This window comes from Somniosus microcephalus, unplaced genomic scaffold (genome assembly GCF_052327205.1).
Source record: "Somniosus microcephalus isolate GS21.2 unplaced genomic scaffold, FLI_Smic_1.0 unresolved_chr3, whole genome shotgun sequence".
In the NCBI taxonomy this organism is placed as follows: Eukaryota; Metazoa; Chordata; class Chondrichthyes; order Squaliformes; family Somniosidae; genus Somniosus; species Somniosus microcephalus.
The window spans coordinates 62,333,792-62,358,185 of NW_028225181.1; the positions used below are offsets into that span (position 1 = coordinate 62,333,792).

General features: G+C 48.4%; 1 protein-coding gene across 1 annotated transcript; it reads right to left on the reverse strand.

Annotated features, from left to right (window-relative positions):
• Positions 1-362: 362 nt before the first annotated feature.
• Positions 363-21,642, reverse strand: LOC147091615 (uncharacterized). The gene is made up of 2 exons (XM_085976837.1): positions 21,212-21,642; positions 363-1,672 (listed from the first exon to the last, which is right to left on the reverse strand). The coding sequence occupies exons 1-2, from the start codon at positions 21,217-21,219 to the stop codon at positions 529-531; spliced, it is 1,152 nt and encodes a 383-aa protein (XP_085832963.1). The 5' UTR covers positions 21,220-21,642; the 3' UTR covers positions 363-528.
• Positions 21,643-24,394: the final 2,752 nt, after the last annotated feature.

Below are 24,394 nucleotides of genomic sequence, written 5' to 3' on the forward strand. Positions count from 1 at the left end.
GATCCAGATACAGAAATCATTAAAAGTAGCAACACAGGTTAATAAGGCCATTAAAAAAAAGCACTGGGGTACATTCCTAAAGGAGCCTTCTGTTCCGTGCCTAGGAGTTCTGAACCATGGCAGAGAGCGGCTGGGACACATTTCTCACATGCCTTGTGATTAACCCGCACAGCAACTTTGCTGTCAGTGAAGACAGACAAGAAAGACCAAAGTGCTGTTTGCACCTCTCAGTGTGGCCCTGAAGGACTGTGTCCAGGCTGGAGTTCTGTTCCCGTCGTACGATCCTCCCCGATTGTCCTTTCTGAGCTCCAGCCAGGTGATGCTAAACACTCAGGTGGGAAAGACGAAAATCTACAACAATGTGTTTAAAACAAAGTTGATTTATTGGACATATATCCAGAATATTAAACTCCAACCCAGTTCCCGGAGTTAACATCAGCAGAAACAATCCCCACCGGTCAGAATGAATATGGTTCAGTCCTGGATGTGATTAACAGCAGCAACAACAGCAGAATCCAACCCCTGCAGTCACTTGTGAACTCGCTGGTGTGTCAGGAGGTAGGATGAGCGAGTGAATCCCTTCCTACAGACGGAGCAGGTGAATGGCCTCTCCCCGGTGTGAGTGCGCTGGTGAGTCAGGAGGTAGTATGACTGAGTGAATCCCTTCCCACACTCAGGGCAGGTGAACGGCCTCTCCCCAGTGTGAACTCGCTGGTGTATCAGCAGGATGGATGAACGAGTGAATCCCTTCCCACACATGGAACAGGTGAATGGCCTCTCCCCAGTGTGAGTGCGCTGGTGTATAGTGAGATCAGATGATCGCTTGAACCCAGTCCCGCAGTGCGAGCAGCTGAACGGTCTCTCGTCAGTGTGAACACGTTGATGGCGCATCAGTTCCCCGGAACTTTTAAAGCAATTCCCACAGTCCGAGCAGTTAAAAGGTCTCTCATCAGTGTGAACTCGCTGGTGTCTCAGCAGGTTGGATGACTGAGTGAATCCCTTCCCACACTCAGAGCAGGTGAACGGCCTCGCCCCGGTGTGAACTCGTTGGTGTATCAGCAGGTTGGATGACTGAGTGTATCCCTTCCCACACTCAGAGCAGCTGAACGGCCTCTCCCCAGTGTGAACTCGCTGGTGTATCAGCAGGTTGGATGACCGAGTGAATCCCTTCCCACACGCAGAGCAGCTGAACGGCCTCTCCCCACTGTGAACACGCTGGTGTATCAGCAGGTTGGATGACCGAGTGAATCCCTTCCCACACGCAGAGCAGGTGAATGGCCTCTCCCCGGTGTGAGTGCGCTGGTGTGTCAGGAGGTGGGATGACTGAGTGAAACCCTTCCCATATTCAGGGCAGGTGAACGGCCTCTCCCTGGTGTGAGTGCGCTGGTGTGTCAGGAGGTGGGATGACTGAGTGAAACCCTTCCCATATTCAGGGCAGGTGAACGGTCTCTCCCCGGTGTGAATGCACTTGTGTCTCGATAGGCCAGAGGGTCGGCTGAAGCCTTGTCCACACACAGAACACGGGTACGGTTTCTCCCCGCTGTGAACAGTGCTTTTTGCTTCCATGTTCAGAGGCCAATGATATTCAGATCCGATGAGTCGAGTGACTGTCAGATCTTGACGTGATGTTTGGTTTGAGTTTCCCGTCTGCAAATCCTCCCCTTCCAGTGCCCTGTAAAATTAATTTAAAACAGGGATCGTGAGAGACAACCCACAAGAAAACAAAGGCAGGTTGTGAAATTGAGCTCAATGAATCTGGTCAATTGTGGGGCCGGCACTAGAAAAAAGTGACCATGAAAGCTGCCGGATTGTCATAAAAATCTAACTGGTTCACTAATGTCCTTCAGGGAAGGGAATCCACCACCTGGTCTGGGCCTACACAAGACTCTGGCCTCTATGGGAGGGGAGCGAGAGCGAGAGACGTGGGTGTGGGAGGGGGCGAAGGAAAGAAACTTTATACATCTGCAACTCGACCAGAACTTTGATAGAACATCCCAAACCTGCAACCTCCACCACGTAGAAGGACAAGGGCAGCTGTTGTATGGAAGCACCATCACCTCCAAGTTCCCCTCCAAGTCACACATCATCCTGACTCAGATATATTCATCGTTGCTGGGTCATAATCCTGGAACTCCTTACCGAACAACATTGTGGGAATACCTTCACCACACGGACTGCAGTAGTTCAAGAAGGTGACTCACCACCCCCTTCTCAATGGGAAACTGGGGATTGGCAATACAGGAAACTTTCGTTTAAACAGAGGTTAAATATCCGGAATGCTCTATCCACCGGCAAAATTCAGGAGTCGGTTCAGATAACCTTTTTTACTTTTAGCTGCTTTTTTTCTCCATTTGTGGCTCTGCAAGCGTCTAGCTGAAGCTGCTGCTTAGCTAGAGACGTATGCAAGCTGCGCCGACTGTTTTGAAGCTGTTGCTAAGCAACAGGGTTTGTTGCTTCAGACGGAGCGCAGAAGCTCCGTATTTTTAACTATAGCGCTCGTTTCTCCGGCAGTGTTGATCGACCGGCACCAGCTCGGTCCCGTCAGTGCCGGATACCAGAAAGTTTCCTGTACTTGCTGCTCTTGCTAGCTACACCCACATCCCAAGGATGAATTAAAACAAAGCTGTAGATGTAAACGGGATTAAAAGCCTGTACAGAAATACTTGTTCCTAAAACAATACTCTTTTACATTGTACGGACACTGTCTGTGTAACAACCTAAACTCCCCTAGAATCCGCCTCCCTTGACAGTCTCACATTGGAAATTGTTGGGTCCTCCTGGGCTCAGAAGTACTGGGGGGTTAAACCCAGCAGCTTCTCCTCCATTTCCACTCCAGCTCAAACTGAAGCATAGAAACATACAAACATAGAAACATAGAAGATAGGAGCAGGAGTAGGCTATTCGGCCCCTTGAGCCTACTCTGCCATTCAATGCGATCATGGCTGATCATCCAAATTCAGTACCCTGTCCCCGCTTTCTCCCCATACCCCTTGATCCCTTTAGCTTTAAGAAATATATCCAACTCCTTCTTGAATATATTTAATGTATTGGCCTCTACTGCCTTCTGTGGCAGAGAATTCCACAGGTTCACCACTCTCTGGGTGAAGAAATTCCTCCTAATTTCTGTCCGAAATGGCTTACCCCGTAACCTTAGACTGTGACCCCTGGTTCTGGACTCACCGACCATCGGGAACATCCTTCCTGCATCTAGTCTGTCCAGTCCTGTCAGAATTTTATAAATTTCAATGAGATCCCCTCTCATTCTTCTAAACTCCAGCGAGTACAAGCCCAATCATCCCAATCTCTCCTCATACGTCATTTCTGCCATCCCAGGTATCAGCCTGGTGAATCTTCGTTGAACTCCTTCCACGGCAAGAACATCCTTCCTCAGATAAGGCGACCAAAACTGCACACAATACTCACGATGTGGTCTCACCAAGGCCCTGTACAACTGCAGCAAGGCATCCTTGTTCCTGTACTCAAACCCTCTCGCTACGAAGGCCAACATACCATTTGCCTTCTTAACCGCCTGCTGCACCTGCATGCTTACCTTCAGCGACTGGTGCACAAGGACACCCAGGTCTCGTTGAATTTCCCCTTCTCCCAATCTATTGCCATTCAGATAATAATCTGCCTTCCTGTTTTTGCCACCAAAGTGGATAACCTCACATTTATCCACATTATATTGCATCTGCCATGCTTCTGCCCATTCACCCAACCTGTCCAAATCATCCTGTAGTTTCTCAGCATCCTCCTCACAGCACACACGCCCACCCAGCTTTGTGTCGTCTGCAAATTTGGAGATATTACATCTAGTTCCCTTGTCTAGATCATTAATATATATTGTGAATAGCTGGGGTCCAAGGACCGATCCCTACGACGGTACCCCACTTGTCACTGCCTGCCACTCGGAAAAAGACCCGTTTATTCCAACTTTTTGCTTTCTGTCTGCCAACCAGTTCTCTATCCAAGCCAATACCTTGCCCCCAATCCCAGGTGCCTTAACTTTATAAACTAATCTCTTATGCGGGACTTTATCGAAAGCCTTCTGAAAGTCCAAATACACAACATCCACTGGTTCTCCCTTATCTATTTTACTAGTTACATCCTCAACAATGAAGCAACAAAAAGACCTACACAGGCGGCCAGGGACCTACCTTCCATCAGCCTGCAATAAAACTCTTCCCCACAGCCGCTGACTAATGGCGGCCACAATTCCCCGCGCCCCAGAAACCGCTCTATCCAACGCGCCAATTTCCCCGCTGAGAGTGCGCATGCTCCCCGGGGCCGCGGGCCATTCTGGGAGCCTGGCTCCTGTCCTTTTCCCGATTCAGGCTTGGTGGAACCGGCTGAAGAAACCGGGAAGCGGCGGCTCGGATGGGGGAGGCGCTGCACCGTGGGTTTCCTGGTGCCAGGGCCCTGGCCGCACTTCCGCAGGGCCCGGCTGTTCTGATTCTGATTGAGTTTTTGATGAGGTAACAGAGATTGGAAGAAGAACCAAAGGCGACATGAGGAAAAACTTTTTCACTCAGTGAGTGGTTAGGATCTGGAATGCACTGCCTGAGAGGGAGGTGGAGGCAGATTCAATCACGGCTTTCAAAAGGGAATTGGATAAGTACCTGAATTGCGGTGGCATAGTGGTTAGCACTGTTGCCTCACAGCACCAGGGACCCGGGTTCAAATCCGGCCTCGGGTGACTGTGCAAACTCCACACAGACATTCTCCCCGTGTTTGCATGGGTTTTCTCCGGGTGCTCCGGTTTCCTCCCACAGTCCAAAGATGTGCGGGTTAGGTTGATTGGCCATGATAAAAAAGTTGACCCTTAGTATTAGGGGGGATTAAATATGTGGGGTTACGGGGATAGGGCTTGGGTGGGATGGTTGTCGGTGTAGGGACCGGGTGCTAGGGTTTGGATGATCAGCCATGATCTCATTGAATGGCGGAGCAGGCTCGAATGGCCTACTCCTGCTCCTATCTTTTATGTTTCTAAAGAAATTTGCAGGGTTACGGGGAAAGGGCGGGGAGTGGGACTAGCTGAAGTGGTCTTGCAGAGAGCCGGCACGGGCTCGACGGGCTGAATGGCCTCCTTCTATGCTGTAACCATTCTATGATTCTATAAAATATGAGAAAGTTTGTTCTACAGAAGCACGGGGGTTATCTGCTTTTATTAATGAATTTTAAAAGTCTCTATTAAAACCTGAGCCAGTGTGTTGTGAGCCAAAGAGCCTTGTGTCCAATGAGGGGAATAAAGGCCCACAGCCTCCCCTGGCCCCGGGCCCTGAACAAGGGACTGGAGAAACTCGCTGCCCTGCGGATCAGACAATCAGCCGGCACTAGTCCCACCCCTCGGGCTCCCCGATTGGTTGGAGGACCCGCCGTCGGCTCGCTCCTCCAGCCCCGCCCCACTCGCTCCCTATTGGTCGGAAGCTCCCATCACAGGCCCTGTGCCCAGGTCACGTGTCCCCGAGGAGCTCACGTGCTCCGTCCAACTGATGCTGCTTGGTCCGGGGCCTCGCGGACTCAGGTTTTTCTATTTCTCTTTATTCTCTCCTGATCCACCCCTCCCCCCCCACCCCCCACCCCACGTGATTCTCCACCCAATTGGAGCAGAGAAAACTCACTTTGCGTCACCGATCGTGACTCTGGAACTGACACCAAGGCCTTTCCCCGGAATGGCCCGCGCCGACTCCATCTGGCAGGATCCGAGTGCGCAGGCGCAGCTCCAAGTGTGGGAGGGGGGGTTGGTGTCCTCTAGGCATGCGCGGTTGTTGCCCTTGGTGACCGGGAGGGGTCGTTGTGCCGGACTCGGGCCAAACCGCCGCTCCCTGTGCGCATGTGCGGACTATCGTCTGTCAATCAACCATCAGCCAGAAGAGGTCGCTGGTGAGACCAGTGAAGAAAGAAACACTTGCATTTCTATAGCGCCTTTCACCAGCACCGGACGCCCCAAAGTGCTTTACAGCCAATAAAGTACTTTTGAAGTGTAGTCACTGTTGTAATGTAGGAAATACAGCAGCCAAATAGCACACAGCAAGCTCCCACAAGCAGCAATGTGATAATGACCAGATAATCTATCTTTTTGTTAACTCTGTTGCTCTCTCTACGGATGCTGCCTGGCCTGCTGAGTGTTTCCAGCATTTCCTGTTGTTATTTAAGATTTCCAGCATCCGCAGTATTTTGCGATTATCCTTTTGTTACATTGATTGAGGGATAAACATTGGCTAGGACACCGGGGATATTTCCCATGCTTTTTCCCACATTACAACAGTGACTACACCTCAAAAGTACTTCATTGGCTGTAAAGCACTTCAAGACGTCTGCTGGTCATGAAAGCACTGTATAAATGCAAGTCTTTCTTTCTCAAAATAGTGTCATGGGATCTTTGACATCCACCCGAGAGCAGACAGGGCCTCAGTTTAATGTCTCATCCGAAAGACGCCACCTCTGACAGTGCCTCAGTACTGCACTGGAGTGTCAGCCTGAATTTTTGTGCTCAAGTCTCTGGAGTGGGACTTGAACCCACAACCTTATGCCTCAGAGGCAGGAGTGCTACCATAGAGTCATAGATTTATACAGCACAGAAAGGGGCCCTTCGGCCCATCGTGTCCGCGCCGGCCATTAAGCCCTGTCTATTCTAATCCCATTTTCCAACACTTTGTCTGTAGCCTTGTATGCTATGGCGTTTCAAGTGCTCATCTAAATGCTTCTTGAATGTTGAGGATTTAATGCCTCTACCACCCTTTCAGGCAGTGAGTTCCAGATTCCAACCACCCTCTGGGTGAAAAAGCTTTTCCCCAAATCTCCTCAACCTCCTGCCCCTTACCTTGAAACTATGCCCCCTGGTTATTGACCCCTCTACTAAGGGGAAAAGTTCCTTTCTATTTACCCTATCCATGCCCCTCATAATTTTGTACACCTCAAGCAGGTCCCCCCCTCAGCCTTCTCTGCTTTAAGGAAAACAACCCCAGCCTGTCCAGTCTCTCTTCATAGCTGAAGCGCTCCAGCCCAGGTAACATCCTGGTGAATGTCCTCTGCACCCTCTCCAATGCAATCACATCCTTCCTATCGTGTGGCAACCAGAACGGCACACAGTATTCCAGCTGTGGCCTAACTAGCATTTTGTACAGCTCCATCATAAGCCCCTGCTCTTATATACTATGCCTCGGCTAATGAAGGCAAGTATCCCATATGCCTTTTTAACCACATTATCTACCTGTCCTGCTGCCCTCAGGGATCTATGTACATGCACACAAAGGTCCCTCTGATCCTCTGTCCTTCCTAGGGTTCTACCATTCATTGTGTATTCCCTAGTTAGTCCTCCCAAAATGCATCACCTCACACTTTTCAGGGTTCAATTCCATTTGCCACTGTGCTGTCCATCTAACCAACTATATTCTCCTGTAGCCGGAGGCTTCCCTCCTCGCTATTTACCACTCCACCAATTTTCGTGTCATCTGCGAACTTACTGATCATACCTCCTACAGTCATATCTAAATCATTAATGTACACTACAAACAGCAAAGGACCCAGACCCTGTGGTACACCACTGGACACAGGCTTCCAGTCACAAAAACAACCTTCGACAATCACCCTTTGCCTCCTGCCACTAAGCCAATTTTGGATCCAATGTGCCAAATTGCCCTGGATCCCATGGGCTCTTACCTTCTTGACCAGTCTCCCATGTGGGACTTTGTCAAAAGCCTTACTGAAGTCCATGTAGACTACATCAACTGGACTGTCCTCATCCACACACCTAGTCACCCCCATCAAAAAATTCAATCAGATTGGTTAGACATGATCTCGCCCTGACAAAGCCAGGCTGACTATCCTTGATTAATCCCTGCCTCTCCAAGTGGAGACCAATTCTGTCCCTCAGAATTTTTTCCAATAATTTCCCTACCACTGATGTTAGGCTCACTGGCCTGTAATTCCCTGGTTTATCCCTACTACTACCCTTCTTGAATAATTGTACTACATTAGCTGTTCCAGTCCTATGGCACCTCCGCTGTTGCCAGAGAATTTGTGTCAGAGCCCCTGTAATCTCCTCCCTCGCCTCACACAGCAGGCTGGGATACATCTCGTCTGGGCCTGGAGGTTTATCCACTTTTAAGCGCGCTAAAACCACTAGTACCTCCTCCCTCTCAATACTAATTTGTTCAAGTATGTCACAATCCCCCTGCCTGCAACGTCCTTCTCCATAGTGAACACAGATGCAAAATATTAATTTAAAACCTCACCTACATCTTCTGGCTCTACACACAGATTGCCACTTTGGTCCCTAATGGGCTCAACTCTTTCCCTGGTTATCCTCTTGCCCTTAATATACTAATAAAACACCTTGGGATTTTCCTTTATTTTGTCTGCCAGTGCTTTTTCATGACCCCTCTTTGTTCTCCTAATTTCTTTAAGTACCCCCCTGCACTTTTTATACTCCTCTAGGGCTTCCACTGTTTTTAGTCCTTTGTATCTGCCAAAAGCCTCCCTTTTTTTCCTAATCCATTCTTGTATGTCCCTTGACATCCAGGGTTCCCTGGGCTTGTTGGTCCCACCCTTGACCTTTACGGGAACATGTTGGCGTTGTACTCTCTCTATTTCCTTTCTGAAAGACTCCCACTGCTCTGATGTGGATTTTCCTACAAGTAGCTGATCCCAGTCCACTTTGGCAAGATCCTGCCTTATCATATTAAAATCGGCCTTCCCCCAATTTAGAACATTTATTGCGAGTCCATCTTTGTCCTTTTCCTACTCCTTCTTGAATATATTTAATGAATTGGCCTCCACTGTCGTCTGTGGTGGAGAATTCCACAGGTTGACCACTCTCTGGGTGAAGAAATTCCTCCTCATCTCTGTCCTAAATGGCTTACCCCTTATCCTTAGACTGTAACCCCTGGTTCTGGACTCCCCGCCATCAGGAACATCCTTCCTGCATCTCGTCTGTCTAGTCCAGTTAGAATTGTATAAGTTTCAATGAGATCCCCTCATTCTTCTAAACTCCAGCAAGTATAAGCCCAATCGACCCAATCTCTCCTCATACATCATTCCTGCCATCCCAGGTATCAGTCTGGTGAATCTTCGCTGCACTCCCTCCATGGCAAAACATCCGTCATCAGATAAGGTGACCAAAACTGCACACAATACTCAAGGCGTGGTCTCACCAAGGCCCTGTACAACTGCAGCAAACAGCCTTGTTCCAGTACTCGAACCCTCTTGCTACGAAGGCCAACATACCATTTGCCTTCTTCACCGCCTGTTGCACCTGCATGCTTACCTTCAGCGGCTGGTGCACAAGGACACCCAGGTCTCGTTGCACTTCCCCTTCTCCCAATCTATTGCTGTTCAGATAATAATCTGCCTTCCTATTTGATGGGCCTTCAATAACCACAAAACTAGAAGTTATAGACTTAAACAAGTTGGCTTTTAATCACTAAGATCAGAGCTAACATCTCAACACGCCGACTGGTTCACAGGAATGAGTCATACAGATCCTGGGATCTTTATGTAAGAGAAGTCAGGGGCGGAGCCAAGAGCCAAGACCTGGAACCTCCCAGGTTAGTCGGGAAAGAGGAAGTGAAACTACAGAGTGGGGGAGGGTCATATACCCGAGTGCAAAACGAATACAGGATCAAGACAAACAGATTTCATTACATTCACCCCATCTATAGATTTAGTCCATCGGGGTGATGTTTCTTAAAAGTTGGTATCAGTGAGTCTGTCAGGAGGTTTTGCAGTTCTCAGTGATCGGCGCAAAGCCAGTTGGGGTGCCTCTAGGGGAGTGGATTCTGGTTCCTCAGCTGTCCGGGCCACCGCAGTGTCTTCCAGGTTATCTGCAGTGTCCTCCAGGTTAAAGTTGGGTATTGATACCTCTGGGCGTCCTGTCTCTTTGTAGTGTAGGTCTTCATCGGGTAGTCTCTCATCGTTCTCTCCGCTCCCCGAGGGAGCGAGGTCTTTTATGGAAACAGTGTCCTCTCGCCCGTCAGAGTATTCGATATAGGCGTACTGAGAGTTTGCATGGAGGAGCTGTACCTTTTCCACAAGGGGGTCCTTTTATGGCCTCTCACGTGCTTCCGCAATAGTACTGTCCCCGGAGACGTCAGCCACGCGGGTAGAGATATGCCAGAGGTGGATTTCCGGGGGAAAACGAACATCTTTTCATGAGGGGTAGCGTTAGTGGCAGTACATAACAGAGACCTTATGGAGTGGAGCACGTCTGGGAGGACTTCCTGCCAGCGGGAGGTCGGAAGGCCTTTTGACTTTAAGGCTAACGTGACAGCCTTCCAAACAGTAGCATTCTCCCTTTCCACTTGCCCATTACCCTGGGGGTTGTAGCTAGTCGTTCTGCTAGTGGCTATCCCCTTCGAGAGCAAGAACTGGCGCAGCTCGTCACTCATGAATGACGTCCCCCTATCGCTGTGTATGTAGTTCGGCATGCCAAACATGCAGAATAGATTACAGAGACACTTGATGACCATGGCACTGGTCATGTCTGGGCAGGGAATGGCGAAGGGGAAGCGGGAATATTCATCGATGATATTGAGGAAGTATACGTTACGGTCGGCAGAGGGAAGGGGTCCCTTGAAGTCCAGACTTAGGCGCTCGAATGGCCGTGTGGCTTTGATAAGGTGTGCACGGTCAGGCCTGTAGAAACGAGGCTTGCATTCCGCACAGATGCGGCAGGCTCTGGTCATTGCCCTGACCTCCTCGATGGAGTGGGGCAGATTGCGGGACTTTGTAAAATGGTATAGTCGGGTGACCCCTGGGTGACAGAGGTCGTTGTGGAGACCCTGTAATTTGTCCGTATGAATGCTGGCACACATTCCCCGCGATAGGGCGTCTGGGGGTTCATTAAGGGCTCCCGGCCTGTACATAATATCATAGTCGAACGTGGATAGTTCGATCCTCCACCTGAGTATTTTGTCATTCTTGATTTTCCCCCTTTGTTTGTTATTAAACATGAAAGCCACCGACCGCTGGTCGGTGAGCAGGGTGAAACGTTTGCCAGCTAGGTAGTGTCTCCAGTGCCGCACTGCCTCCACTATGGCCTGTGCCTCCTTCTCGACAGAAGAGTGCCTGATTTCAGATCCCTGAAGGGTTCGGGAGAAGAAGGCCACAGGTCTCCCAGCCTGATTGAGGGTCGCAGCTAAGGCAAAGTCTGACGCATCGCTTTTGACTTGAAAGGGAATGCATTCATCCACTGCACACACTGCAGCCCTTTCAATGTCCTGTTTAATACTGGTGAAAGCCTCCCGAGCTTCAGCTGATAGTGGGAAGGACGTCGATTCAATGAGGGGTTGGGCCTTATCAGAGTAATTGGGCACCCATTGGGCATAATACGAAAAAAATCCCAGGCACCTTTTTAAAGCTTTGGGATTGTGTGGCAGGGGCAGTTCCTTTAGGGGGCGTAATCGGTCAGGGTCCGGTCCAATTACCCCATCTTCCACCACACAGCCGAGGATACAGAGACGGGTTGTGTTGAAGACACATTTGTCTTCGTTGTAGGTTAGATTCAGCTTTAGGGCAGTTTTTAAAAATCTCGCAAGATTTAGATCGTGGTCTTGCTGGTTGTGCCCGCAGATAGTGACATTGTCCAGATAGGGGTAGGTAGCTTGTAGTTTATTCTCGTCAACCATGCCGTCCATCTCATGTTGGAAGACCGAGACCCCATTTGTTACCCCGAAGGGCACTCTGAGAAAATAGTAGAGGCGCCCGTTCGCCTCGAAGGCGGTGTATGGGCGGTCCTCCATTCTAACGGGGAGCTGGTGATACGCGGATTTGAGGTCAATAGTCGAGAAGACTCGGTATTGCGCAATCTGGTTGACCATTTCTGATATGCGGGGTATAGGCGTCCAGCTGGGTATAAATATTAACAGTCTGGCTGTAGTCAATTACCATCCATTTCTTTGCTATTTTTAACTATGACTACTTGGGCATGCCATGGGCTGGTACTGCATTCAATAATGCCTTCCCGCAGGAGTCTGTCCACTTCCGCCTTGATAAAGTGTCTGTCTTCCAGACTGTACCGTCTACTTTTGGTCGCTATGGGCCTACAGTTAGGAGCGAGATTAGCGAATAAAGAGGGCGGGCTGATTTTTAAGGTTGATAGGCCACAGAGTCGCGGCTGGGACCCGCCATATGCTAGCGTGACACTTTCGTAGTGGCACTGGAAGTCCAGGCCCAAGATTACATTAACACAGAGTTCTGGCATCACGAGGAGTTTAAAATCGTTGTAGTCCGTGCCTTTTACAGTCAGTGTTACCACACAGTAGCCCAAAATGTCCGAAGTGTGGGGCTTAGCAGCCATAGCAATTCTGCTCCGTGTAGGGGTTACCGTTAATGAGTGCCGCTGTACCAGGCTAGGGTGGATAAAACTCTCGGTACTCCCACAGTCAATTAAACATTTCGTTAAATTCCCGTTTACCTGTATGTCCATCATGGATTTTGTCAACGGGTGTGGCCTGGATTGATCCACCGTGATCGAGCCACTGTTGGGCCCTGGGCGGCCGTTGAGTCGGGAAAAGATGGTGGATCCCAAGATGGCGGCCCGCACGAGGCGGTGACGGAGTTGGAAATCGGATTCCCCCTGCAGACTTTGCTAAAATGCCCCTTTTTCTTACCTTTGAAGCATGTAGCGTCCTTCGCTGGGCATCGTTGTCTGGGGTGCTTGGCCTGGCCGCAGAAGTAGCATTTTGGGCCTCGAGACATTGCCGCTGTAGTAGGACTCCTGGGTGAACTTCTGAGTGGGGACTCCGGCGGCGTAGAGCTGGTCTGAGACCTGGATGGGGAAGATGGCCGATTCCAAGATGGCTGATTCCAAGATGGCGGCCCCCTCGGCATGCACGAGGCGGTGAGGGCCGCATGGCCGGAAGAATAAAAGAGTCAGAGTTTTTCTGGGCCACGTCCAGCTATCGCGCAGTGGCCACTGCCTTTTTAAAGTCCAGGACCTCCTGCTCCAGCAGTCTCTGCCGGATATAATTCGATTTGAGGCCCGTGATGAAGGAATCGCGTACCAATTCGTCAGAGTACGCATTGGCCGTCACGGCCTTGCAGTTACAGTCCCGGACCAGGTCCTTTAGGCCCTGTAAGAAATCGTCCATTGATACCTCTGGTCGCTGCCTGCGTGTAGCCAGCAGATGTCTGGCGTACACTTCATTTACCGGCCTCTGGTATTGGGCCTTCAGGATAGTGATGGCCTCCGTGTAAGAGGTGGCGTCCCGGATGAACGAATAAATCCGATGACTTACGCGAGTAGTCAGTAGACTCAGTTTATCTACCTCGCTAGCGGATGAGGCCCCCACGAAGAGTTCGAAGCATTTGAGCCAGTGTCCAAATTGATTTGATGCTTCAGCAGAATGTGGATCCAAGTCCAGACGCTCTGGTTTTAGGAGTCGATCCATCGTAGTATTCTTTAGTGATTAAAATTGATGGGCAATTTCCCTAACACCATTTCCCTACAAATACTGATTTCTTTCAGTTCCTCCCTCTCATTAGACCCTATGTTCCCCGAAATCTCTGGGAGGTTATTTGTGTCCTCCTTTGTGAAGACAGAACCAAAGTACAGGAAACTTCGCGATACCCAGCACCGACGGGACCGACCTGCTGCCGATCTATCCAAACTTCCGGATAGACCAGTGCTAATGTTGTAGGATACGGAGGTTTTCATCTCCGTATCTGACAACAAACACTGTTGCTTAGCAACAGCTTGTAAACACTCGGCCCGTATCTTGGAAGCGTCTCTGAAGCTGTTGCTAAGCTAGAGATGCTTTCCAGTGCCTGCCTGTTAAAAGAATGCTCGAAGAAAAAAAACCTAACCAAAACTGCTGCTGATTTCTGCAGTTAGATCGAGGTTTACGGACATACAACCGCCGGATAAACCAAAGTTTCCTGTATGTATTTAATTGGTCTGTCATTTCTTTGTTCCCCATTATAAATTCCCCTGATTCTGACTGCAAGGGACCTACGCTCGACTTCACCAAACTTTTTCTCTTCACATATCTATAGAAGCTTTTGCAGTCAGTTTTTATGTTCCCTGCAAGCTTACTCTCACTCTATTTTCCACCTCTTAATTAATCCCTTTGTCCTCCTTTGCTGAATCCTAAACTGCTCCCAATCCTGCTTTTTCTGGCCAATTGATATGTCCTCTCCTTGGATCTTACGCTATCCCTAATTTCCCTTATTAGCCACGGTTGAGTCAACTTTGGTTTTATTTTTATGCCAAACAGGGATGAACAAATTCTGTAGTTCATCCATGCGGTCTTTGAATGTTTGTAATTGCCTATTCACCATCAACCCTTTGAGTGACATGCCCCAATCAATCCTACCCAACTCGCGCCTCATACCATCGTAGTTTCCTTTATTTAAATTCAGGACCCTAGTCTGAGTCAACTACTTCACTCTCCATCTTAATGAAGAATTCTATCATATTATGATCGCTCCAACCCAAAGGGCCTCGCAAAACAAGATTGCTAATTAATCCTTTCCATTACATAATACAGTCTAAGATGGCCTGATCTCTAGTTGGTTCCTCGACATACTGGTCCAGGAAACCATCCCATATACACTCCAGGAATTCCTCCTCCACAGTATATGGTTACTAATTTGGTTAGCCCAATCTATATGTAGATTAAAGTCACCCATGATAACTGCTGTGCCCTTATTCCACGCATCTCTAATTTACCGTTTAATGCCATCTCCAACCTCCGCATTACTGTTTGGGGTTCTGTATACCACTCCCACTAACGTTTTCTGCCCCTTGGTATTTCTCAATTCTACCCATAAGGATTCCACATCATCAGAGCTAATATCCTTCCTTTCAATTGTGTTAATCTGCTCTTTAACCAGCAATGCTACCTCACCTCCTTTTCCTTTTTGCCTTTCTTTCCTGAATATTGAATACCCCTGGATGTTGAGTTCCCAGCTTTGGTCACCCTGGAGCCAGGTTTCCATAATCCCAATCATATCATATATCTGTTTACCTCTATTTGCGCAGCTAATTCATCCACTTTATTACGAATGCTCCTTGCATTAAGACACAAAGCCTTCAGGCTTGTTTTTTTAATGCTCTTAGACCTTTTAGAATTATTATTTACTGTGGCCATATTTGATTTAAACCCTTGATTTCTCTGACTGCCACCTTTGTTTTTCTCCTTCCGGTCTTTTGCTTCTATCCTTGTTTCCCTTTCCTGTCTCCCTGCTCAGGATCCCAACCCCGTGCCATTTTAGTTTAAACCCTCCCCCAGAGCACTAGCAAACACTCCCCCTAGGACATCGGTCCCGGTCCTGCCCAGGTGCAAACCGTCCGGTTTGTACTAGCCCCACCTCCCCCAGAACCGGTTCCAATGTCCCGGGAATTTGAATCCCTCCCCCTGGCACCATTCCTCTAGCCACGTATTCATCTGAAATATCCTTCTATTGCTACTCTACTAGCACGTGGCACTGGTAGCAATCCTGAGGAGATTACTACCTTGGAGGTCCTATTTTTTTAATTTACCTCCTAACTCCCTATATTCAGCTTTTAGGATGTCATCCCGTTTTGTACCTATATCGTTGGTACCTATATGCACCACGACAACTGGCTGTTCACCCTCCCCTTCCAAAATGTTCTGCACCCGCTCTGAGACATCCTTGACCCTTGCACCAGGAGGCAACATACCATCCTGGAGTCACGTTTGTGGCCGCAGAAACGCCTATCTGTTCCCCTTACAATAGAATCCCCTATTACTATAGCTCTCCCACTCTTTTTCCTCCCGTCCTGTGCAGCAGATCCACCCACGGTGCCAGGAAGTTGGCTGCTGCTGCCTTCCCGATAAGCCATCCTCCCCAACAATATCCAAAGCGGTATATCTGTTTGAGACGGGGATGGTTGCAGGGGACCCCTGCACTACCTGCCTGCGCCTACTACTCTGCCTGGTGGTCACCCATTCTCTTCCTGCCCGTGCAGCCTTTACCTGCGGTGTGACCAACTCCCTAAATGTGCTATCCACAACGTCCTCAGCATCGCGAATGCTCCAGTATGTATCCACTCGCAGCTCCAGCGCCACAATGAGGTCTGTCAGTAGCTGCAGCTGGATACACTTCCCGCACACATGGTCGTCAGGGACACTGATGCGCTATCAATTCTAATAAAAGGCTAGGCAGAGTTCAGAACAACAGGCTTTTATTAACTACTGAATTGCACTTCAGACAGATCAGGACTATGCCTCTAGTGGACGACCGAATGCCAGAAGCTGCCATGCGGCCGCTCTTATACTCGGTAGCCCAGGGGCGGAGTCAGCTGAGGCATAGTCAGGCACAACAGTGAAACAAGAGTGAACGACAACAACAACAACAGTGAACACAGTGAACTACAGTGGTTTACCACAGACACAGGAAGTGTCCCTGATTTCCCATAGTGCAGGAAGAGCATACCACGGCACAGAGCTCTCCTGCCATGCCTTACCCTTTAATTCATTCAAATTAAATTAAAAGTGAGGCAGGTATGGTGACCCAGGAGGTGGGGGAGCCTCAGCCTTTGCAATTGTCCAACAGGTTTGAGGTTCTTGCGGCCTGTATGGATGAAAGCGGTGGCTGCAGGGTGGATGAGAAAACTGACCGTGGCACCGAGGTACAGGAAGCGTTCAAGCGGGGGGAGTTAATAGGAATATATAGTGGTAATAAGGGATAGCATAGTAAGGGTGATAGATACAGTTCTCTGCGGCCAAGAGCGAGAGTCCAGATGGCTGTGTTGCCTGCCCGGTGCCAGGGTTCAGGATATCTGCTCTGGGCTAGAGAGGAACTTGCAGTGGGAGGGGGAGGAGCCAATGGTCGTGGTCCATGTAGGTACCAACGACACAGTTAGAACTAGGAAAGCGGTTCTGCTGAGAGACTGTGAGCAGCTAGGGGCTAAATTAAAAAGCAGAGCCTCAAGGGTAATAATGTCTGCATTGTTACCTGAGCCACGAGCAAATTGGCATAGGGTAAATCAAATTAGAGAGATGAATGGGTGGCTCAAAGACTGGTGTGGGAGAAATGGGTTTCGATTCCTGGGGCACTGGCACCACACTGGGGAAAGTGGGATCTGTATCGTTGGGACGGTCTTCACTTGAACCGTGCTGGGACCAGTGTTCTGGCGAGTCATATAACTAGGGCGGTAGAGAGGGTTTTAAACTAAATAGTGGGGGCAAAGGATCAAATTTGGGAAGATGTGGTAAATCAAAGAGTAGAGACAAGGCAATAGAGAAAGGTATTAATATGGGAAATGATAAACAGACCGTGACAGGAAGGGATAGAGAGGACAAATCTAAGAGTAAATCAACAGTTAAGGCTAGAGGTTACAAAAATAAAAGGACAAAACTAAAGGCTCTGCATCCGAATGCACGTAGCATTCAAAATAAAACAGATGAACTGATGGCGCAAATAGGAATAAATATGATCTGATAGCCATTACAGAAACATGGCTGCAGGATGACATAGATTGGGACCTGAATGTTGAAGAGTATGTGACATTTAGGAAGGACAGAAAGCTAGGAAAAGGTGGAGGGGTGGCTCTGTTAATTAATGATGGTATTAGCACAATAGAGAGGGATGATCTAAGTTCAGGAAACCAGGATGCAGAAGCAGTTTGGGTAGAGATGAGAAATGATAAAGGCAAGAAGTCACTTGAGTGGTGTACAGGCCCCTAACAGTAACCACAGTAGGATGGAGTATGAAGGAAGAACTAATAGGAGCTTGTCAGAAAGGTATGGCAATAATCATGGCGGATTTAATCTACATAGAGACCGGAAAAATCAGATCGGCAAAGGTAGCCTAAATGAGGAGTTCATAGAATGTTTTCAGGATAGTTTCTTACAACAGCACATTCTGGAGCCAACCAGAGAGCAGGCTATACTAGACCTGGTATAGTGCAACGAGATAGGATTAATTAAAGACCTCATCGTGAAGGTGCCCCTAGGTAGCAGCGATCATAATATGATTGAATTTTACCTTCAGTTTGAGGGAGAGAAGAGTGGGTCCAAGACTAGTATTTTAAAATTAAATAAGGGCAATTACGAGGGCATGAAAGCAGAGCTAGTTAAAGTGAACTGGCAAATTAGGTTAAGGGATAGGTCAATAGAGATGCAGTGGCAGACATTTAAGGGGATATTTCAGAATACACAGAATATATACATTCCAACGAGAAAGAAAAATTCCAAGGGGAGGACCCACCATCCGTGGTTAACTAAAAAAATTAACGATGTATCCAACTTAAAGAAAAAGCATATAATTGCGCAAAGATGGCGGGCAGGTCAGAAGATAGGACAGAATATAAAAAACAGCAAAGAGTGACTAAAAGATTAATGAGAAAAATTAGAGTACGAAAGAAAGCTAGCTAGAAATATAAAAACAGATAGTAAGAGTTTTTATAGATATTTAATAAAGAAAAGATTTAACAAAGTGAGTGTTGGTTCGATAAAAAGTCAGGGAATTAATAATGGAAAATAAGGAGATGGCAGTTGAATTGTACAGGTATTTTGTATCGGTCTTCACCATAGAGGATACAAGTAACATCCCAGAAATAGCTGTAAATCAGGAAATGGAAGGGAGGGAGGAACCAGTGTGTATCTGAGTCAATGGGAGTCTCTCTGACCTTTCTCCCCAGTCCATCTCCAGGACCAGTGTGTATCTGAGTCAATGGGACTCTCTCTGACCTTTCTCCCCAGTCCATCTCCAGGACCAGTGTGTACCTGAGTCAATGGGACTCTCTCTGACCTTTCTCCCCAGTCCATCTCCAGGACCAGTGTGTATCTGAGTCAATGGGACTCTCTCTGACCTTTTTCCCCCAGTCGATCTCTGGAAGCTCTTGGCATCGGAAGAGTTCTCCCCAGTTGGTGCTCTCACAATCCTGTGTTGGTTCACCTGCTGTCGTTCCTCAGTCTACAATCCCTGTTTACTCTCAGCTGTGTACCTTTCTCAATCACTCAGTCTTTCACCGGGAGATCTAATTATGGCAGGACTGAAAATAACAACATGAATAGTTTGAAGTAATGTAATGTAGACTTTCTTCAGCTTAATAAAAATAAGTTTGGGTCCGAGTGCTTTTGTCTGATGTTGTCCCTTTTCTCAGATCCCCGCCATGCCTGCCTGGGCTTCCAGCAAATCACCAAAGTTCTGGATAGAAATGTACAATTTCCCTGTGCTTTTGGCAAACCGAAGCTGGGGCCATCTTTCCCAGGTAACATAGTCTGATCTCACTGGACCCATCCTCCCCGGGTTACACACGGTCTGATCTCACTGGGCCCATCCTCCCCGGGTTACACACTGTCTGGTCTCACTGGGCCCATCCTCCCCGGGTTACACACTGTCTGATCTCACTGGGCCCATCCTCCCCGGGTTACACAGTCTGATCACACTGGGCCCAACCTCCCCGGGTTACACACTGTCTAATCACACTGGGCCCATCCTCCCCAGGTTACACAATCATAGAAATTTACTGAACAGAAGGCCGCCATTCGGCCCATCTTGTCTGAGCCGGCTGACAAAGATCTATCCACTCTAATCCCACTTTCCAGCACTTGGTCCGTAGCCTGGTAGCTTACGGCACTTCAAGCGCATACCCAAGCAGTTTTTAAACGTGATGAGGTTCTCTGCCTCCACCACCCTTTCAGGCAGTGAGTTCCAGACCTCCACCACCCTCTGGGTGTAAAAAACTCACCTGAAAACCCCTCTAATCCTTTGACCATCTGCTTTAAATCTATGCCCCCCCTGATTATTGACCCTTCTGCTAAGGGATATAGGTCTTTCCTATCCACTCTATCTAGGCCCCTAATAATTTGATACACCTCAAATCGAGTCTCCCCTTGGCCTTCTCTGTTCCAAAGAAAACAACCCCAGCCTATCCAATCTTTCCACATAGCAAAAATTCCCTAGCCCAGGCAAAATCCCCGTAAGTCTCCTCTGCACCCTCTGTAATGCAATCACATCCTTCCTGTAATGTGTTGACCAGAACTGCACACAGTATTCTAGCTGCGGCCTAGCTATACAGTTCACGCATTACCTCCCAGCTCTTATATTCTATGCCTCGGCTAGTAAAGACCTTTCTCCCCTGTCCATCCACTAGAGGGTGCAGAGCAGATGTAATTTTTTTCACCCACAGGGTGGTGGGGGTCTGGAACTCACTGTCTGAAAGGACGGTAGAGGCAGAGACCCTCAGCACATTTAAAAAGTACTTGGGTGTACACTTGAAGAGCCGTAACCTACAGGGCTGTGGAGCAAGAGTCTGCAGGACGGGTTCATGGAATCCATTCGGGACAGTTTCCTGGAACAAAATGTCATGGAACCAGCAATGTTAGAACTTGTATTGTGTAATAAGACAGGGTTAATTAGCAATCTCATTGTAAACGATCCACTGGGGCAGAGTGATCATAATATGTCAGAACTTCACATTAATTTTGAGGATGACTTGCCTAAGTCCGAAACTAGTGTCTTAAACTTAAATAAAGCCAATTACATTAGGTATGAGGGGAGAGTTGACTGAGGTAGATTGGAAAAATAGATTAAAAGGTATGGCGGTAGATAAGCAGTGGCTAGCATTTAAAGAAATATTTCATAATTCTCAACTAAAATACATTCCATTGAGAAACAAACTCCACGGGAAGTGATCCAACCATGGCTAACTAAAGAAGGTAAGGATAGCATTAGATTGACAGAAGCTTATAATGTTGCAAAGAATAATAGTAAGCCTGAGGATTGAGAGTTTCAGAAACCAGCAAAGATTGACCAAAAATTGCTAAAAGGGAAAAAATGCAATGACAGAAAACTAGCAAGAAATCTAAAAGCAGATTGTAAGATTTTCTACAAGTATGTAGGAAGGAAGAGAGTAGCAAAAGTAAACATTGGTCCCTTAGAGGCTGAGACAGGAGAAATGATTATGGGGAATAAGGAAATGGCAGAAACGTGAAACAAATATTTTGTATCTGTCTTCACAGTAGAAGACACAAAAAGCAGACCAAAAATGGTGGGGAACCAAGGGTCTAATGAGGGTGAAGAACTGAACGTAATTCATATACAGGAAACTTTGTGCTTTCCGGAGGTGAGCTACCCGGAGAGGGAAATCATGTTTGACAACTTTTAGTTTTTTGATGATGTTACTAGCAGGGTGGATAACGTGGAATCACCACCACTACTACTACTACTTCCCAAAGATTGCCTAAGAGAAGCCGGCGCTGCTGTAAATGTCGGAGATTCTCTGATCCACACTCACCGCACCATCCGCCGCTCCTCAGTCCCGCCGCCATTTTATCTCCTTCCTCAAACCGGAGCCTCATCCGGGGACTGCGAGCAGCACCCAGCATGCGCACTGCGGCCACACAGCCCGCGCTTAAAGTCCCTCAGAGTCCGTCTCTTCTATTGGCTGCGACTGGTAGATTGACAGCTGCGCTCACCAATCGCAGCCCGCAACGCCTCGGGGCCCCGCCCACTCTGTTAAAAGGCCGCCGCCAGCTCCGGGTCACGTGGCTCCAGATCGGCCGTTCAACCGCCTCAGCGCGCGGGTGAGGTCATAGCCCCGCCCACCCGCGAGCCCTTGTTGCCCAAGGTGCCGGCCGACTGCTGTCCCTTCTCCCCGGGCGGGCGGCGGCTGTCCTTCCCCCGGGGGTCGGACTCCTCTCTAACTCTGTTCTCCAACTGCTCCTCCCCGCTCCGGGCTGCGGCCTTTATAGCAGCCGCCGGCCCCGCCCAGCCCAGCCCAGCCGCGCCTTCTGATTGGCTGAAAACCCGGCAAATTTCCGCTTCTGATTGGCGCCATTTTCAATCCGCTCCAACCTCGGACACCAACGAAAAAGGCGGCTTATAGAATAAGAGCTCGTCTGTGAATCAGACTCGTTATTGTTAAACTGATGGCCCTCTGTGGGACTGAATATTAACCAGTTATTAAAATCATTGCATCTGTGGGATTGAATAATAATCGTTAAAATTAAGGTATCTGGGACTGAATAATAATTAAAACTATGGCATTTGTGAGACTAAATAATGATCATTACTGCAAAAGATTGTCATCTGTGGGACTGAATAATCATTTTAATTAAAATTATAGCGTCTGTGGGACTGAATAATCATTTTAATTAAAATTATAGCGTCTGTGGGACTGAATAATCATTAAATTGGCATCTGTGAGACTGAATAATTCATTATTAAATTGTGAATTATGGCAAATTGATCCTTTAAAATTACTGGTTCCTGAATTGACAGATTTAATTTCATTTTAGCTTTTCAGCGACCCGCTTGTAAATGAGATGCCGGTGTCGGGTCGGGGTGGACCTGCTTCAGCACCTTGTAGATGTAGATGCTGTAACTCTGCTTCCTGGTCTTCCTGCGCTTCTTCTCGCCTTTGGCCCGCTTCTTGGTGGCCGCTTTCTTCGGCCCCTTTTTCGGGGCGATGCCCCTGGACGCCGCTTCAGGCCTGGTGAATGGACGCGAGGGTTTGTGATGGAGAAAGTCTGCCGGACGCGCTATTTAATAGCTAGCCGTATGCAAATGAGGAATCAGAAAGTGAAGGATTCCTATTGGTGAACCAGCGCATAAGTATCTATTGTGAGTTAGGAACAAGGGGTGCCAACTGGCCAATCAGAAACGCTCATGGTGTTGCAGCTGGTTTCAGGCACGTGGGGGAGAGTCTCCACATGGCCGCAGCTTGAAAACTATATTACAACAGGAAAATACTGCGGAATCTGAAATAACAACAGAAAATGCTGGAAATATTTGATGAAAGGTCCCAGACCTGAAATGCTAACTCTGTTTCTCTCTCCACGGATCCTGCCTGGCCAGCTGAGTATTTCCAGCATTTTCTGTTGAAAAATATATTGTTGGTACCATAAGTTGCCCTGTTAAATTGCAGACTGCTTGCCCGACATTGATCCAGCTGAATGTTGGGAAGGCCGGTCCCCGCCACTAACTGCGTCCCCACGTCACCGACTCCCTCCCTCTCCCTGGGCAGCTGGCTGAGCCAGACTGTTCGCAACCGTGGTGTCATATTTGGACCCCCACCCCCCTCAGATGAGCTTCCGACCACATATCCACGCCAGCACTAAGACCGCCTATTTCCGCCGCCGGTACATCACCCGACCCTGCCTCTGCCTCAGCTCATCTGCTGCTGAAACCCTCATCCATGCCTTTGTTACCTCTAGACTTGACTATTCCAACGCACTCTTGGCCGGCCTCCCACATTCCACCCTACGTAAACTTGAGGTCATCCAAAACTCTGCTGCCCGTGTCCACACATGCACCAAGTCCCGTTCAACCATTACCCCTTGTGCTCGCTGACCTACAGAGGCTCCCGGTTAAGAAACGCCTCGATTAAAAAAATCTCATCCTTGATTTCAAATTCCTCCATGGATTCGCACCCCCCACCCCCTCCCCCACACACACACAAAGCTAGGTGGGCGTGTGTGCTGTGAGGAGGATGCCGAGAAACTCCAGGATGATTTGGACAGGTTGGGCGATTGGGCAGATGCATGGCAGATGCAGTATAATGTGGATAATTGCGAGGTTATCCACTTTGGTGGAAAAAACAGGAAGGCAGATTATTATCTGAACGGCAATAGATTGGGAAAAGGGGAAGTGCAAAGAGACCTGGGTGTCCTTGTGCACCAGTCGTTGAAGGTCAGCATGCAGGTGCAGCAGAGGGTTAAGAAGGCAAATGGTATGTTGGCCTTCATAGCGAGAGGATTCGAATACAGGAGCAACAATGTCATGCTGCAGTTGTACAGGGCCTTGGTGAAACCGCACCATGAGTATTGTGTGCAGTTTTGGTCGCCTTATCTGATGAAGGATGTTCTTCCCATGGAGGGACTGCAGCGAAGATTCACCAGACTGATACCTGGGATGGCAGGAATGACGTATGAGGAGAGATTGGGTCGATTGGGCTTATCCTCGCTGGAGTTTAGAAGAATGAGAGGAGATCTCATTGAAATGTGTAACATTCTAACAGGACTAGCCAGACTAGATGCAGGAAGGCTGTTCCCGATGGTGGGGAGTCCAGAACCAGGGGTCACCATCTACGGATAAGGGGTAAGCCATTTAGGACTGAGATGAGGAGGAATTTCTTCACCCAGAGAGTGGTGAACCTGTGGAATTCTCTACCACAGAAGGCAGTAGAGGCCAATTCATTAAATATATTCCAGAGAGTGTTAGATATATTTCTTAAGGCTAAAAGGATCAAGGGATATGGGGAGAAGGCAGGGACAGGGTACTGAGCTTGGATGATCTGCCATGATCTCATTGAATGGCGGAGCAGGCTCGAGGGGCCGAATGGCCTACTCCTGCTCCTATCTTCTATGTTTCTATGTTTTTTCTATGTTTCTACCGTTATTTAATGAAATTAAATCCTCTCTACCTCTCTCTCTCCGCCTTTAAAATGCTCCTTAAAACCTCCGTCTTTCTGCCCTAA